We start from the raw sequence: 14897 nt of genomic DNA, 5'->3' as shown, positions 1-14897 counted from the left end.
CGTGATGACTTGTGTAATTGTGGTTGCATTATCTCTAATGGGAACTTAGAAAGGCTTACCACGTCAATGTGAACATTTGATTCAGGCCAGCATTTGGCTGGGGTGGCATAGGTGCCGTTTTCTAAAGTTTGTCCAGAGTCTCTGTGCTGCTTCTGGGGTGCACAGCATTTTCATTTCGAGAGGCAGGCAAGGGTTTGGAGAATGACCATGTGCGAGGACACAGAAAAGGAACGCTGCTGGTCTTGTTCTGTAGGGTCCTGTGACCCCTCCTGCTGACCCTGGAGTCGCCCTGCTCCAGTGGGTGCAAAGGGAGATGAGAGCAAGCCTTACCTCAGCGGTTTGTGGGAAAAATCTTTATTTTTCTCCTTAGATGACAACCTGACTACTGTCCTATCTTTGAGCGTGCACAGGGGGTTTCAGTCTGGTTTCTGCTAATGAAGGTATTTCCCGTTTGCTAGACTGTTTACAACTTCTGCTCTTTTGGCTGTGGCGTGCTCTATTCACACGCTTGTAACACAGCTTTCCAGCTCACCGCTGATTGCAGCTCAGACTCGGTTGGAGCTGTTCCAGGCCAGTTGTCCTCAATTTGCAGTGGTGACTTACACTATTTTTTTCAGTTTATGGCATAATTTCTGTGGTAATGTTGGCCCTGGGAGATTTGTCCTTAATGCCAAGGGTCGGTATTATCCCTCATGTATCCCTAGACACCAGCTCCGCGCTTGGCTCCTTGTCCTTAACGAATATTTTCACTGTGGTCTGATCCATGCCTTCCTATCTGCTGTTCATCTAGCATAGCAAGCATTCCTGTTTCCTTGTGATACAGCCATCACTTCGGCAGGATTCTGTCGTGGGAATGAGCCCTTTCACATCTGGTTTGTTTTGTTTTCTGCTTTAAAGCCATGCTCCTGCATTGCTGGTTTCTTCTGCAGGTGATGGTGATTGGGGTATGGGGGGTGTTAAACCCAGCACCTTCTGTCTGCTGCACAGACACTGTGCCCCCCAAGCTGCACCCTGAGCCTGTCCACGCTGTTTGTCAGAAAAGCCCAGGTAGGGGCTGAGGAGGTGGTCTCGTGGTTGAGAGCAGTGTTCTTAGAGAGGATTGGGGTTTGGTTCCCAGCACCCCTTGGTGCCCCTCTTCTGGTCTTTGGGGGCACCTGGCACACACATGGCACATGTACATATGTCAGGCGTGAAAGAAGGAAACCTAAAAAACTTTAAGAAGAAAAAAAATCATATTTTGACTTACAGTAGATTGTGTAAATTATTAGAATTATTGCTGGGCCAGGGGCTGGGCAGGTAGATACAGGACCGTATAGACAGCTGGGCATGTAGATACAGGACCGTATAGACGGCTGGACGTGTAGAAACAGGACCGTATAGACGGCTGGGCGTGTAGATACAGGATCGTATAGACGGCTGGGCGTGTAGATACAGGACCGTATAGACGGCTGGGTCGGGGCTGGAGGTGTAGATACAGGACCGTATAGACAGCTGGGTCGGGGCTGGAGGTGTAGATACAGGACCGTATAGACGGCTGGGTCAGGAGCTGGAGGTGTAGATACAGGACCGTATAGACGGCTGGGTCAGAGGCTGGAGGTGTAGATACAGGACCGTATAGACGGCTGGACGTGTAGATACAGGACCATATAGACGGCTGGACGTGTAGATACAGGACCGTATAGATGGCTGGGCGTGTAGATACAGGACCGTATAGACGGCTGGGCGTGTAGATACAGGACCGTATAGACGGCTGGGTCAGGGGCTGGAGGTGTAGATACAGGACCGTATAGGCTTCATGGACGGCTCAATCGGGTGACTTTGTCACTGCCTGCTCCCTGTTCTCAGCATTAGCCCATTTAAACTGCACTTTAAATGACTCATCTGGAACTTAGAAGACAGTGTTATTAGCTTAGAATTTGTGAGCACACGAGTGCTGTGTGCGTGCGTGCATGTGTGTGTGCACACGTGTGTGTGCGCGTGTGTACGTGCGTGTGTTGTATGCCTAGGATGTTATTGATCAGTGGCAGGTGTGTGTGTATGTGTGTGTGTGTGTGTGTGTGTGTGTGTGTGCGTGTGTCCATGCGTGTGTTAGACACCTAGGATGTTATTGATCAGTGGCAGTTGTGTGTGTATGTGTGTGTGTGTGTGCATACGTGTGTCCGTGTGTGTGTTGTACGTCTAGGATGTTATCCATCAGTGGCAGGTGTGTGTGTATGCGTGTGTGTATGTGTGTGCGTACGTGTGTCTGTGCGTGTGTTGTATGCCTAGGATGTTATCCATCAGTGGCAAGTGTGTGTGTGTGTGTGCGTGCATGTGTTGTATGCCTAGGATGTTATCCATCAGTGGCAGGTGTGTGTGTGTGTGTGCGTGCATGTGTTGTATGCCTAGGATGTTATCCATCAGTGGCAGGTGTGTGTATATGCATGTGTGTGTGTGTGTACATGTGTCCATGCATATGTTGTATGCCTAGGATGTTATCCATCAGTGGCAGGTGTGTGTGTATGTGTGTGTGTGTGTGTGTATGTGTGCGCGTACGTGTGTCCATGCGTGTGTTGTACGCCTAGGTTGTTATCCGGCAGCTGTCATCCTCTCTCGCCCTCCACCTACTTTCTATGACAAGATCCCTCACTAGACTGGGAGCTCATCTGTTTGTCCGGGTGCCGCCAGTCTCCACCGCTCAGCACTGAGTTACAGATGCTCATGCATGTGTGCAGTGGGCATTTTACCGAGTAGCTGTCTTCCCAGTCTCTGCATTGGAGGGCAATTTCATTTTTGAAACAGGTTTGTAGTTTTCAGCTGCTCATTGCGCAGTGAAGACAGCCAAGGACAAACAGACCCTTGACATCACTACACTATAGAGGGCAGTGAGAATTTCAGCAGTGGGGATTGAGCACAGAGCGTGGGACAGAAGGGTTTGAATCCCATGTGGGGTCCCAGGTTTGCATTGCAGGGAGTGGGGAGAGGAAGCCTGTGAAGACCCCGAGGTAATTCTGTTGGTGATACCACCAGACCCAGGACTTCTGGGAATCACACTGCATCCACGGGAGAAGAGGACAGTACCATGTCACTGGCTGTTTGGGTATTGTCCTGGCTTCAGAAGCTCACGAAGGGTCTAGGGGTGTGGTAGATTTCTGTTGCTACTGGAACAGCTGACCCACTGACTGAGACGGGAGGGATTCAAAGAGACTGAGGGAGTGAGCTGGGCAGGGAGGTTCCACACCATGCACATTTAACCCTCTAAACAAACAAAGGTCCTGCAAGCTGTCTCCCCTGCAGGGAGAGTGCCGAGAGAAAACAGGGACTTAGAGAAAAGGGCTCCTCATATTTCTGCCTTTTACCTGTAGATTTATCTTCTTATAAAATACTGTAGAGGAAGGAATTTGGTTTTTGTCTTTGGTCTTCCTCTTTCCGTAGTTATGAGATATTGCACTGGTTTGTTAGCAGATTTTGCAAACGGTAGAAAGTTACAGGATTGTCGTCTTGTTTTATCAAAACCGCTCTCTTGGCAGAACGCTACCTGGCCTTTTCGGTGCATCAGGGACTCCTGGTCCTTTCAAGGTGGACGCCCCCTGTTTCTGCTCAGCACTTTCTGTGTTCCTCTGATGTTAACCTGAGAAAATTGACCCGTGTTTTCTGAGAGCCAATGCCTGTGTTGATTTGTCAATTAACAGTTGTGAGAGGGAGAACATTGCATTTACGAGATAGAAGATATACTTTATGTCACAAGTAGTTCCTTCTGGTAATTAATTTCATATCAGAAAGTTATTTTATTTGGAATAAATAGATATTTCCCCAAAAAAGGAAAAGAGTAAATTTGAAATTCTAGGGGCTGTAATGTAGGGAATCTTCAGTTACACTAAAAATGTAATATTTGAATAAAATTGAGTTTAACAAGTTGCAAATATTACAGAAAATAGGTAGTTTGGAATTTAAAAGCAATTTAGTAATCTTTTCTTGACTTTTAAAAATTAGGGAATTTAATATTTTATGGCAGCAGACACGCTTGACCCTTTTGTCTCTTTTTAGCATGATTAAACTCCAGTGAATACTTCTTAGTCGAGCTCCATGTCTGGCCACAGACAGAGGAGAAGATATATTTTCTTGATAGCATAGACTCTCCCCATTTTGATGAGTTATTTTCTTCCTGCATTTGAAAGCCCAGATTCTTCAACATATGTAATATCCTTACTCACTGTCAAACTGTATTAGAATTTGTGGTCTTCGCTTTGAGAGAGCTTAATGAAATCTTTTTGATTTATGAGTTTCTAATTTTCCTCAGAAACAAAAGGAAGATAGATGATAAGGCAGACTGGTGTGAACTCGCCTGGTCCTGCGCGCGGCTCTGGGGCGCGCGCGGCTCTGGGGCGTGAGCGTGTGCTGCCTTCACAGTCGGTGATGCTGTATGGGTGTAGACCCACGAGTTGCCCACTCTTTTTCTCCTCGGTGCCCACGCACTCCAGCCTTGCTCACTTGTGTTTAAGGTCAGGCAGGCGCCCACACCGACGGTCCTTGAAGCTGGGACTGCTGCTTCCTCAAGCTTCCTTCCTTCATCCCCAGCCTTGGGGTCGCCGTCGTTATCGTTAGAGAATTAAGTGTGGTTTCTAAGACAGACAGTTTCACTTTATTCTTTATAAAGTCATCAGCCTTCAGAATGAAAACAGACTTGCATAGTTCAGACTGTGGAAGGCTCTGTACACGTGGTCTCCTGCTCATAGTGTCTGTTGCCTGCCCTCCTCCCAGGACCCTGCCCATGGGAACCATTTCTGTGAATCCCCCCATGATCTTTACTAACATTTAAGTACACCATGTGTTTGTTAAGTGTGTGTGTGTGTGTGTGCGCGCGCATATGGAAACACATTGCTTATAAATTGTTTCCTGCCCAGCAGTGGATTGTAGTCCCTGTAAGGTGTCTACCACTGTGTGGTGGAAGTCACCCGCACTTTATTTGTCAATATCATGCTCTTCATTTTCCTCTCTGACCTTCCCGGAAGCACTGTTGCGTTCACGTCTGCACCAACATTCAGTCTGTTAAGGCATTTTTACTTTAAAATGAGGCCTTTGCCCCCACGGTCACTTCTGCTTCAGCCCTTTCTCCTTGTCACTGTATGGAATGTGTCACAACACAGCATTCTTGAGAGCAGTGCCGGCTTCCTTCTCTCACACCCTCGTTCTCCCGACCTCACCCATGCAGCCATTCAACAGCCACCTCTGCAGGGCCAGGTCTTGTTGAAGGCTCCCGTGGAAGGATGGTGCTCCGTGTTGTCTGGTTATGGTGTGACTGTCTCCACTTGGTCTTCCCGTGGAAGGATGGTGCTCCCTGTGGTCTTCCCGTGGAAGGATGGTGCTCCCTGTTGTCTGGTTATGGTGTGACTGTCTCCACTTGGTCTTCCTGTGGAAGGATGGTGCTCCATGTTGTCTGGCTACACATGACTGTTCTCCGTGGAAGGATGGTGCTCCGTGTTGTCTGGCTACACATGACTGTTCTCCATGAAAGGATGGTGCTCCGTGTTGTCTGGCTACACATGACTGTATTCCGTGGAAGGATGGTACTCCGTGTTGTCTGGCTACACATGACTGTATTCCATGGAAGGATGGTGCTCCGTGTTGTCTGGCTACACATGACTGTTCTCCGTGGAAGGATGGTGCTCCGTGTTGTCTGGTTACACATGACTGTTCTCCGTGGAAGGATGGTGCTCCGTGTTGTCTGGTTACACATGACTGTTCTCCGTGGAAGGATGGTGCTCCGTGTTGTCTGGCTATAGCACGACTGTCTCCACTTGGTCTTCGTTGCCTCTCAGAAGCTCTGCCTCACGTTCGCTCCCTTTCCCTAGCAAGCATCCCAGCAGTTGCATTAGGGTTTGCACTAACTCCAGGATGGCCAGATCTTATCTCATCCAGGTGTAGTCACACTGGATACAAGAATGATGACTCAAACCACGTCTTTGGGGGTGGGGTCATTGCCAGCCACTGCAAGTATCAAAGCTGGGATTGTAGATAGAATGTTGAAATACATGAAGTGTGGTGATATTCTCTTTGTGATCTAATGAATAAAGCTTGCCTGAAGATCAGTGTGTGGAGCTAGCCTCAAGTTAGCCTTAGAGATGAGGCAGTGGTGACATACACTTTTAATCCCAGCAGTTAGGAGTGAGAGGCAGATGGGTCTCTGTTGAGTTAAGGCCACTCTGGGCTACATGAGATTGATCCAGTCTAAAAGAGAAACAGAGGCAGGGGTAGCTCACACCTTTAATCCCAGCACTAGGGAGGTGGAGACAGGAAGGGATGTTGCTGCTTCTCTGATCTTGCAGCTTTTACCCCCTAATATCTGACTTCAGGTTTTATTATTAAGACCAATTAGAATTCACACTACAATGAAGCCAAATGATAATATTGTGGGCAGAAACACCTGATACAGAGCAGCGGCCAAAGCATGAAGAAGTGGCTTTTCTTGATTAGCTACTTTATAACGACCACAGGTTAACTATTTGGAGAAACTTCCTGGGGTGCTCCTGCCATTGAGGTTAAACTACAGGAAACTCAGAGCGTCCTCACCCCTGGAGAAACCATGCTGCATCATCACAGCATTTATAGTGAAGTTTGTATCCATAATGGTTAGAGTGACTTTTTAGGTGTATTGTGTGCACAGGTATTTGTGTGTGTGTGTGTGTATATATGTATTTGTGCACATGTGTATAGAGCAGAGGCTGATGTCTGATGTCTTCCTAAATCACACCACACACACTGAATTTGAGACGATTGTCTAGCAAGCCCCAGCTCTGGGATTGTGGGAACGTTCCAATACAACCAGGCTGTAATGAACGCTGGGGCTTGAACTTTGGTCTCATGCTTGTGCAGCAGAGGCTTCACCAGTGAGCCACCCCCCTGCCTGGGGACTCTGCTCCCATGTTAATTGACTGAATGCCACCCTCTGATCCCCTGGCAGGGAGGCCTGAAGTTGCTCATCCCTGCATCAGGAGGGAGATGCAGCTTTCCTGACATCACGGTGACTGCTGCACTGTGCCCCCTTCTTTCTCAGCTTTCCTTCCCCCCTTTCCCCCTTTCTCCCATCACCATCCCTTCCCCATTTGCCTCCTACATCTTAATGTTCTTTCTTTTCTCATGGCCATTTCCATCCCCTCCTCGCTTTGCTTGGCTTAAATTAGCTTTAGGCTGTCTTCTCAAGGATCCACCTTTGAAGAATTTAGCACCCCAAGTGGTGCTAACGTGATACCCAGTGAATCACACTATGATAGTTATGCAAATGTTGCTGCTGACTGTACAGTTCCTCATGTATGCATGTATTTGTTCAGTAGCTGCTCTTTGAATCCCCAGCACATCTGCCTCTGAGGTGCTCTGAGGAGGGAGTGCCGGATTGTGAATCTGATACCCTCAGGAGCCCAGACTCTGGCACTCCTGTGAGGACCCTCTGGACATAAGGAACTAAAGAATGAGTGTTGCTCGATTACCAAGTGTGATCAAGGTGTTTTATTTTCATCATAAGGAATAATGGAAGACATAAAATCCTGCATATTACTGAATTTTGTGCAGAAAACAAACCTGATTTTGGAGAAAGTACTCAAATATGTCCTCTTTTTAAAATTTTTTGAAGCAGAATCTCTCTGTTCGGCCCTGGGTAGCTTGTCTTTCACTGTGACAGCTTCAAACTCACACAGAGCCCCTGCCTCTGCCTCACAAATGCCTCCATCCCTCTCTGCTTGCCTCTAGATGAACTTTTATCCAAAAAAGTCAAGCCAGCTAATCTGTTTCTCCTCGATGTCACCTGCAGACTCTGTTCTTCAAGCCACGGGGTATAAAAGGAAAGGTGGTCACTTTATTACTACCCCGGCACAAACCTGGAGAACAAATTATAGGTACAGTTTCCTTTTTCCTTTCTAGGAAAAGCATAAGCAAGAACTGGAAGACATGAGGAAGGCTGGGCACGAGGCATTGAGCATTATTGTGGATGAGTATAAGGTAAGTGCGGGAGTTCTGCTACCTTTGCAAACCCAGGGAAAGCTTTACTCCTGTGCATAGAGAGCCACACACAGGTCATATAGAACCACACACAAACACAGGTCATATAGAGCCAGACACAGGTCATACAGATCCACATACAGGTCATATAGAGCCAGACACAGGTCATACAGATCCACATACAGGTCATATAGAGCCACACACAGGTCATATAGAGCCACATTAACACAGGTCATATAGAGCCACATAAACACAGGTCATACAGAGCCACATAAACACAGGTCATATAGAGCCACATAAACACAGGTCATATAGAGCCACATAAACACAGGTCATATAGAGCCACATAAACACAGATCATAAAGAACCACACACACACAGGTCATATAGAGCCACATAAACACAGGTCATAGAGAACCACACACACACAGGTCATATAGAGCCAAACATAGGTCATACAGAGCCACACACAGGTCATATAGAACCACACACACACAGGTCATAGAGAACCACACACACACAGGTCATATAGAGCCACACACACACAGGTTATAGAGAACCACACACACACAGGTCATACAGAGCCACACACAGGTCATACAGAGCCACACATAGGTCATACAGAGCCACACACAGGTCATACAGAGCCACACACAGGTCATACAGAGCCACACACAGGTCATAGATCTCTCATACAGCTTTCCGTGTTTGTCAGCCCTCTTCACTGTTGTAGACACTGGCTCTGCACAGCCTCTGGGAGGAAGGGTTTATTTTTGGCTCATGGTTTTGGAGGTTTCCTTTCCACAGTCTGTTGACTCCTTGCTTTGGGTCCATAATAAAGCTGAGTGTCATGGTGAATGTGCGTGGCAAAGATGTTCACTTGATGGAAGCCCGGGAGGTGATGTGGGAGTGTTTTCTATCTATCTGTTGCTTTCGTTGGTTAATTAATAAAACTGCTTGGCCTGATAGGTCAGAACATAGGTAGGCGGAGTAGACAGAACAGAATTGTGGGAGAAAGAAAGCAGAGTCAGGCAGACACCTCAGGCAGTCGCCATGCCTCTCCTCTCCGAGACGGACACAGGTTAAGATCTCTCCTGGTAAGCAACCACCTTGTGGTGCTACACAGATTACTAAATATGGGTTAAAACAAGATGTGAAAATTAGCCAATAAGAGGCTAAAACTAATGGGCCAAGGCAGTGTTTAAATAAATACAATTTCCGTATAATTATTTTGGGTAAAGCTAGCTGGGTGGCAGAAAACGGCCCTCCGTTGCCATTCAACAAGGAGGGGTCTTAGAAGGGCATGTCCCCAGGGACCTACTTCCTCCAACTGCCTCCCTGAGGTTAGGTCCACCATGATGAGTCATTTCCAGAAGATCTCATCATCTGTCGCCAAGGTTTTCACATACGAGCGTTTGTGGGACAGTTCAGACCCCACACACCTTGTTTGGTGACCAATCCACTGAGTGTAGTAAGTGACCATTGAAAGTGTAGTCACTGATTACAGAGTCACACTGAGCATTGAGTTACATTTGTGAGCCTCAGAATATTTGAGACTATCGGCAGGTGAAGTGTAATGCAAAATACTATATAATTAGTTAATTGTCTAGTGTTTCTACCTCTGATGTGATTTTACCTGTTGTAGGAAAAAATGTTATAATATTTAAATGAATTTGAAAAACTTACATGCTTTTTAAAAGCTAGCTAAAAGATTTATGTATGACAGCCACATATCTCCTAAAACTGGAGCTTCCGGTGGCTGTGAGCAGCCATGTGGGAGCTGGGAACTGAACCCAAGTCCTCTGCAAGAGCAGCCAGTGCCCCTAACTGCAGAGCCACCTCTCCAGCTCCACAATATCCCTTCTTTAACAAACATGTTTGTATCATTCTCAACACTGGTAATTAATGAGATAATAAATCATATGCATTTTCATAATACTCTTTACCAGTTCCATTTTTGAAGAAGGCTGGCTGAGACCTGCTCGTTGTATCTGCTTATCTACCATAGTCACGGTTTAACCTTCAAGGATGACTGAAAAGTCCCAGTCTGCTCCATCGTGATTTAATGAAGAGTTGGGAATTAATCAAATGGCCTACAGAGTGACGTTGAATTTGTCATATCCTAGATAGTGAGTTTCTGTTCAGACAGCATAAATTTGTTCCATGAACTGCTGTGGGCTGTGTCCACGGGCTTCTTCCACGGGCTTCTTCCTCACCGACTCTCTGGTAAGCTCCTCATCTAGCACAGCAGTGTTGAGTCCCCCAGGAGAAACAGTGCAGATACGTTGGGACTGTAGACTCTTCCATCAGGCGCACTAGAAGCACGAGTGTAGCCAGGCTGTGTTATCGGCTCTTCCTTTGAGATTGGAACCTTAGAGAGCCCTGTGAGTGCCTCTGTGGTGCAAATGTAAGTCCTGAAAGGCCCTAGAGTCTGGTACCCAAGATTCCCACGCACAGTCAGCAGAAAAGCTTCTCATTTGCTCATTCGGTAGTCGTGGAATTCTGTTGTCTTCATAGAGTGCTGCCTCAGGACCAGCGGTTCTGAGAAGCGCAGAACCTCTGCCAGGGACACTGATACTGTGTCTGCCTTTCCTAACTCAAGTGGCCTTGATACCCTGTGCTTTTGTTTGAAGGTGATCTGAGCAGTTGTCTACGAATCAGAGCACTGTGACACTGGTTCTCAGATTTTATAGGGCATGGTAAATACCTTGTGTTGCTTGTCAAAGGCACATATTCTGGGGTGGGTATCTTCTTGGGAAACTAAACCAGTTGGTGTAGCAAGGGCCTGTGTCTTTCCCCAAAGGACCTGTGTGCCATGACTGTTTCCACTTGCATTTCCTTGTCTGTGACTGGGTTTGGCTTCAGCTTTCTGTTGTTATTTTCTGTGTTTTTTCCTGTTGATTGAACCATAAGGGTGTGCATCCACTTGTATGCACACATGTGTGTATATACATATGTGATTTCACAATGGGATAAATTCAGAGAAAGTGAGTGTAGAGAGGACTGATCCTTGTTCTTGAGAGTTAAGGGGAAGGAAGCATTTGAGTTTTAATTGTAGCTCAGCGAATAGGATTTGATTTACACAAAGATGGTTTCTAACAAACTCCAGCCTTGTGTTTTTGGAGTCAGAGAGCTCTTTATGGAGGAAGGCCAGTGTACCAGCCCAGGGGAGAACCGAGGAAAGTCATGCATGGAAAAAGGACAGCATTTACTGCCACAGAGGGACTGCGTGGTGTCTGTCTCGACTTGTCTGTAGAGAGAGCACCTTCTGCACAGAGCTCCTGCTTTCTTTTGCTCTCTTCCCAGTTTCTCACACCGTAGTCTAGCACAGCGCCCACCAGTACTGGAGGTAAGGTAATTTTCAGTGCTAACCGCACCTCAGAAACGGTTTTTCTTTTTTCCCCAAGTAACTCTTGGAAGAATTTTCCAGGGAAGTACTTAGTTGACTCAGTGTGTTGAAATCCAGTCTCTAGCTTGTTCTAATAGCGTTGGGACGGTCTCAAGCCACTCAAGTCCAATGTGCTGCTTTTATTTATCTCACTCGAGCTCGGTTCATTAAAAATTCCAGCTTGACACAAGTAGGATCTGAACATGTTCTTTTGCTTAAAATGTTTGTTTTGCTACCATATAGAGGATATTTTGTTCAGTTGCAGCCCCACCCTTTCCCACATTATTTTTTTGTTTTTAACTTAAACTTAGCGTAGGATTTACTTAAAGAGCAGTCATTTTGTAAAAGACTTTTCTTTTGCTATTCTTAAATACAGACTTAGAATTTCGTTCAGTAGAGGTTTATAAGTAGTTTTCTTGTCTAGCTCACCTTGTTTAATTTTGGAATTAAAGTATACTCTTTTGCTATTGTTTAAATCAAAGGATTTAGAGGACAGTGGGCTATCTCAGTGGTTTGCATCCTACCCAAAAGCATTTAATATCTTTTAATTAAAAGGTTTGGTCATATTTCAGATCACATTCGACAGAAGTGTTAAAACCTTGACTTTTTACCTGCTTCGTATGTGAAAATACAGAGTTTGGTTTTTGTATTTCTTCAGAGATGATGCTTAAAAAGTTACAACTGTAAACGTGTATTTTTTTTGGCTTATTTTTGAGTGGCTCAACATTTTCTGTATCATTTTTTATTTTTGTGACATGAAAATGAGATGCTGGCCAAACATCAGGGACGATTTTTGTGCCTCCAGTGCTGTTACCTTTTCCTTCCCCAGTTTATTGTTGGCTTACACTTGGCCAAGAAGCAGTCATTTAAGAAACTCATTTTCTCGCTGGGTGTAGGAACACTCAGGAGGCCGAGATAGGACAGTTGTTGAGTTCCAGGCCAGACTGAGCTGCATAATGAATTCAGAGCCAACTTGGACTACTTACTGAAATCTTGTATCAGAACAAATGTCCAAATCAACAAACCAGCCAGCCAGCCAGTCAACCAACCCACCAATTGACCAACTAACCAACCAACCCACCCACCAGTTGACCAACAAACCAGCCAGCCAGTCAGTCAACCAACCAACCAACCAACCAACCAAGTAATCAGTCATCCAACCAGCAAGCCAGTCAGCCAGCCAACCAACTGATCAACCAGCCACCATCCAACCAGACAGTTCACCTACCTTATGGTATCTACACACTTGAAGATGTCTTCCCCATGGGCACACAGTGCCACTTTTCTCCTACCATTTAGTTTTGAAGCTCAACTGCATGTCCACCTTTAGTTCTGTCTGTAATGCAGAAGCCAAACTTCACTCATTACTGAGTGCATGAGCTGTACTTGTAAATACTGGACTTCTCAATGAGAAACAAGACATGGGCAGAAATCTTTTTCTTGCGATGCAAATATTCTGATGCCCCCCCCCCCCCCCCCCCGCACTCCCTTCATTATTCAGGCACTGAGTAGACGCACTGAAGTTTAGGCACAGGCCTTTCTGCCGCTTAACAACAGAAAAGTGTGAGGTTGCTTGAAGCACGATTAGTAAAACCCAGAAACAAAGATTGGGGTTCAACCTGAAGGTCAGAAAAGCAAAGCAGCCAATCATTGGCTCTTACCTCAACCTCTGTCCAAAATGGTGATCCCACCTCCAGGAATCGCAGAATGGGACTGAGTCTAAGAGCTGTCTCCTCCTGTTTTATAACCCTCTCTAGTTCTGGGATTAAGGGCGTGCACCACTACCTAGCCTGGTTTCTATAGCAAGTTTATGTGGCTACTGGGATTAAAGGTGTGTGTAATTGCTGCGTGGTCTGTAAGGCTGGCTTTTACTTTTCTGATCTTCAGGCAAGCCTTGTTTATTAAACTACAAATGACATGCCACTACAGTTGCTACATAAAGTTGTTCTGAAATAATCTCAGCTCAGTCTTGGTATTCCAGTTTCCCATAGTAACTAAACCATGTTTTGTGAGAGCATTGGTCTTTTGCTTTTTTTTTTTTTTGTTTGTTTGAATATGCCTTAAATTCCTGTTGGTAAGCATCGCATTGAATTCTATCCAGCCAGTGCCAGTTGTGTGCCAGCCTAGAGAATCACATGATTGCTACATCCATTTTTCCAGATCCTCCCCTAGCTGGTGCTTTATTTGAGCTCATGAGATTACTGTACCGTTAGTAAGGGGGGGAAGATATTGCATTTAGGAGACTTTTTCCCAGGGTGTACAGTTACTTCATATTATATAAAGCTCTTTTCTAACTGGAGAAACAACTTTGTTTTCTCTTTGTTGGGTAATTTCCATTGATTAGATGTTTCTGGGTCTTCATCCAAAGATGGGAAAAATAAAATTTAGGATACTTTTATTTGAATCTCACTATTCTCTTATTCCAAAGGTATGAAATAAATTTATAGCTTTTAGCTATTTGATTGAGCAGGGACTCTCATAAATTCCAAGTTTTATCATGTGATCAGGTTTTTCCTGGACGCTAACATTGTTTGCTGTTGCCAGCCAAGTCTGGCCCAACAGCCTGCTGCTAGATAGGAGTGACTGGATGGGACTCGGGCCTTGGCCTGTCTTCCCCCATCCCTCCCACCAAGCTCAGCCTCACTGGAAGTCTGAAGGAGGTTGAGTGTTGGAGAATGGCTCTCCTGTGCCTCTGAGTTTGCAGGACTGAGCCAGAACTCCACATGCCAGGCTATTCTCGTGGCTTTTCTAGCCAGGCCAAAACCGAAGGACACTGGGAACGTTGGAAGAAACTTTGTTCTTTTATAGATGAAGGCTTGGCCTGTGTTGTTGGTAAGTAGCCCCTTGGTAGTGGGGCAGGGGGGAGACTTCCGGATGAAGACGCCAACCTTCTCACTCTCTCCTTCCTCCCCAACTGCTCCTCCCCCTTCTCCGTTCCTTCCTCCCGCCTCTCTTGCCATCCTTTGCTGATCTTCTCCAGGAAGAACCCCAGGATAATAAACTTGAGAATGACCCACATTTATCTGCTTCTTGTTCCCCGAGTCCACAGCACCTGCTCTCCCCACACTGAGCCTTCACTGTACAAATCAAAGTGTTCATGCTGTTCAGTGTTGAGCATCTGATCTGGCCACTGTCCCTCTTGCCCTACCAGATAGGCTAGGATGCCAGTTTCTGCTTATTTCCCTGCAAATGCTCTTAGAGACGTAGAAGGGCAGTGAATCCACAGGTCCTGCCCTCCCTTTCCTCAGTCCCAGAGTTGAGGCCTGGCGTGTTCTGGTGGAGTGGACCGCCTGAATCCGAGCAGGTCCAGTGGTGTCCATCTCAGCTCACGCTCGAGGAGAAGCAGCTGCTCAGTGATATCCGTCAAAACATGTCTCCCAGCAACCCCATCAGTGTCCGGTGTCATTCCTGCAGTCTTGGCTCTCACTTGTGCGGGTCTGTGGATCAATGCCTTCAGAAAGTGCCTGAGAAGCAGTGAGTGGACTGGACAAAGAATGGACATGCTTGTAACACAGATGCATTTACTCGTTGTTGGAAC

The 14897-nt window shown here is 46.2% G+C and overlaps 1 protein-coding gene across 5 annotated transcripts in view; it reads left to right on the top strand.

Annotated features, from left to right (window-relative positions):
• Positions 1 to 14897, top strand: part of Ccdc91 (coiled-coil domain containing 91) — a 169088-nt gene that overhangs the window by 78803 nt on the left and 75388 nt on the right. For all 5 annotated transcript variants that reach the window (XM_038319703.1, XM_038319702.1, XM_038319700.1 and 2 more), the window contains exon 7: positions 7894 to 7971. In XM_038319703.1, the coding sequence (XP_038175631.1) occupies positions 7894 to 7971 (78 nt within the window). The remainder of the gene's footprint in view (positions 1 to 7893; positions 7972 to 14897) is intronic.

The sequence above is a fragment of the Arvicola amphibius genome, chromosome 2 (genome assembly GCF_903992535.2).
Source record: "Arvicola amphibius chromosome 2, mArvAmp1.2, whole genome shotgun sequence".
NCBI classification, from domain to species: domain Eukaryota; kingdom Metazoa; phylum Chordata; class Mammalia; order Rodentia; family Cricetidae; genus Arvicola; species Arvicola amphibius.
Note: the sequence above shows the minus strand (reverse complement) of the source record. Positions and strands in the feature narration are given on the sequence as shown.